The sequence below is a fragment of the Vollenhovia emeryi genome, unplaced genomic scaffold (genome assembly GCF_000949405.1).
Source record: "Vollenhovia emeryi isolate VEMERY1.0 unplaced genomic scaffold, V.emery_V1.0 DF940616.1, whole genome shotgun sequence".
Taxonomy (NCBI): domain Eukaryota; kingdom Metazoa; phylum Arthropoda; class Insecta; order Hymenoptera; family Formicidae; genus Vollenhovia; species Vollenhovia emeryi.
In genome coordinates this window covers 1-3,215 of record NW_011965750.1, presented here as the reverse complement: position 1 = coordinate 3,215, position 3,215 = coordinate 1, and the positions used below count along the sequence as shown (strand labels likewise).

The following is a 3,215-nucleotide window of genomic DNA, read 5'->3' as shown; positions in this document are numbered from 1 at the left end:
GCGGTGTGCCGTTTTTCGGCGATCCTTAAACGTGTGTCGTCTCGCTTTTCAGCGAAACTTTGCGCAATCGGTCCAATTACAATTCCCATTACTTCCAATGTTTTCAGAATAGAAAAATAGCCTTCGTTAAATATTATTGTGGCTAAATATGCAGACATTTCAATTGTTTTAAGGCCACAATACAAATGTTTCGGAGCGAAATGCCACAAAAGACCGTTGAAACTTTCATTGTCATTTTGTGTATTTCTTCCTAAACATCTTTCTAATAATTCATCCTTAGATAAATATTCATAAATTGGTTTGATTATTTCTTGTACTTAATCTGAGAGCGGCGAATCGTGTTTATATTTTGCTAGTGTTCCTTCGGCTTCAGCGCGGCGATAAGAGCACCAGCTTGTCAATCCAGCGGGGCAGTATGTATGTTGTGGATTTTTGTCCGTTGAGCATTTGTGAAAATACGTAGCCCAAATGGTGTTTTTCATATCTTCTATAGAATCAATGTGCCTTGTTATTGCTAGTCCATAGTATGCTGTTAAATCATTTATTAGTTTATCCGTTAATTTGCCTGAGCCTTTTCCTCCTATTCCTTTATGCTTTTTCTTCTCGCTTCTCAATCTCGAACCCATTCTTTTTTTTACATGCAGTACACATTCCAATTTTTTAACAGGTACGTTGTATGGATTAAAATCTATAATGCCTTTGAACGTTTTAGTATCGCCGTCGCCAATATAACGCGTATACATTACTCCATACTTTTCTATTGATCGGCCGAACACTTCTTTCACTCCATCCACCTCTATTTTCCCTGATGATCCTTCGTGGTTTATACAGCAGTCTTTCATATGATCTTCTTTCCAATTTTCATATTCTTCCTCATCAAGTTTTTTTTCCCACGTTTCACATATTTTAGAATAACTTGATTTCACAATCAAATCTATAACTTTGTTGCTATATTTTCCGATGAGCGTTACAATGCCGTATAATGAAGAAAATCCTCTCTTTTTCCAGGAACCGTCCCTAGACACTGTTAAATATTGGTCAGAATTTTCATTTTGCAAAGTGCTTTCTTTTTCTTCTTTTAATGCAGATTTTGTAAATAATTCGTATACGGCTTCCGATGCAGTATGTATGTATATTTTCTAAGCAACTATAATAAGTGTTACTGTAGAAATCACTCGCTAAGTCCATTAAATCCACAAAATAATTTTAATCCTTCAATACCTATTCCTAATAAACGCATTACAAAAACACTTCTACGGTTTATTTCGAATGAATTTTTTGTGAGAGGGCAGGAATTTATGTACTCCACATTATCACAGTCACATTGTACAGCGATTTTAAATCCTAATCCTCGGGGACTCACTGCTCTAAACTGTACATCTTTCTGACACTTTTTGCACATAACTAACTCGCTTATTAGAGAAAACACTGTAACAAATTGTAGAATTCGATATCACTGATAGATTTTTATTTCTTTGTATTCTGTTTTGCGCAATTTTTGAGCCGATGTACTAGCAAAACTTGTTTCTTGCTCGACAGTACACAGTGTATTCAAAAAGTTCCAGGACTCCCGTCCTTAAAAAAGTAGTAGTGACCCCATCACTGCGGGACAAATTGCATCACGTAGGAACGATCTCTAGCAATGTCCATACGAAGCTGCAATCGGTTCTGACAAGTTCTATCTTGTAGATGTTTATTTGCGCAAAGAGTCTCAGTGTGTTCGTGTCATCGTACAAACATGGAGCAACGAACAAATATCAAATTTTGTTTTAAATTGGGCAAATCGGCCACAGAAACGTATGATATGATGGAGACTGCGTATGGTGACGATGCTATGAGTCATTCGCGAGTGTTTGAGTGGTTTGCGAAGTTCAGAAATGGTAGAGAATCAACGGAAGATGACGAGAGATCAGGTCGTCCACGTTCGAGTCGAAATGATGAAAATGTTGAAAAAGTAACTCCATTGTGACTGGGACATTCTACAGAGACGTTTTGGAACGACTTTTAAAACAAATGCGGCGTGTGAGACCAAAAGTGTTGGAGAGCGGAGAGTGGTGGCTGTTGCACGACAATGCACCGGCTCACAAGTCCATTGTTGTACAGGAGTTTTTGACGAAAAGGCAAGTTGTGAGCATCAACCACCCTGCGTACTCACCTGATCTGTCCCCCCAGACTATTTTGTGCTTCCCAAGCTAAAATTGAAGATGAAGGGACACCGATATGAGTCAGTAGAGGCGATTGAAAAGGCGGTGACAAAGGAACTGAACAGTATTCTAGTGGAGACGTCCAGAAGGCGATGATGGACCTGAATACTCGTTCTAAGCGTTGTATCGAATTGGCGGGAGACTATGTAGAAGCTTGATATTAAAGAGGAGTCAATACATGGCGTTGTTTCATCTGTGTGCGACCAGTCCTGGAACTTTTTGAATACACTGTGTATATCGATTTCCTTTGAATGATCTTTTTCTTTGTCTTGATGGACGCACTGTGCCAAATCTGAAGCTTTTCTTGTCCATTTTTCTCTTTGCTTTGCTAACGTCTAGTATGTCTACTCGTCACAAAGGTTAGAAACATACTGTATTCAAAAGAAATAATACAAAACCGGTCCAACGGTTGCCTCTCTACTCCCCGAGCGCGCTTATTTCTACCTGCGCGCCGCTCACGTTTAAGGCTGACAACTTCCTTAATATTTCGAATCGGGATAATTTGGGATAATGTTTTTAAAGAGTTAACCTTTAAGATTATGCAAAAAATTTCATGATTTTTTGAGCCGTCACACTAGGAAGACCCCTTAAATCAATAAACGACAAACTAGAAATTGACGCTATCATAGACAAGGAAATGAATCCAGAAGTTCATAGTGATTCCGAAGATGATTCTACAGTAAATCTGGACTTTGAAACTGCCGACTTCAATATAACTGGAAAATTAAGTACTTTTTTACAAAAATTTCAAGATGATTGTAAATACACACAAACAGGTGACCCACCAAATCCATATTGGTGCCCAAATTTCGCGAATAATCTTTTAAGAATTTGTAAGCATTTTACTCTCTGGACATGCTTTTTGACATCAAATGGAACCACTGCAACTTCATCGCGAAGCGAGGAATATTTTCGCGAATTAAAACACCTAATTTTAAATAATGAGCGGAATCTTCGAGTAGACAAGTTTTTAATCAAGCATGTACGATCAATTTCTGGAACCGAGAAACC

General features: G+C 38.2%; 1 protein-coding gene across 1 annotated transcript; it reads right to left on the bottom strand.

Annotated features, from left to right (window-relative positions):
* Positions 1-317: 317 nt before the first annotated feature.
* Positions 318-1,129, bottom strand: LOC105555866. Its single transcript, XM_012002907.1, has one exon. It carries the CDS (start codon positions 840-842, stop codon positions 318-320), a length of 525 nt encoding a protein of 174 aa, XP_011858297.1. The 5' UTR covers positions 843-1,129.
* Between the last annotated feature and the right edge of the window lie 2,086 nt (positions 1,130-3,215).

Bases quoted from the DNA above. Each gene is read 5' to 3' on its own strand.
- LOC105555866 (XM_012002907.1), bottom strand. From the start codon at position 842: ATGAAAGACTGCTGTATAAACCACGAAGGATCATCAGGGAAAATAGAG.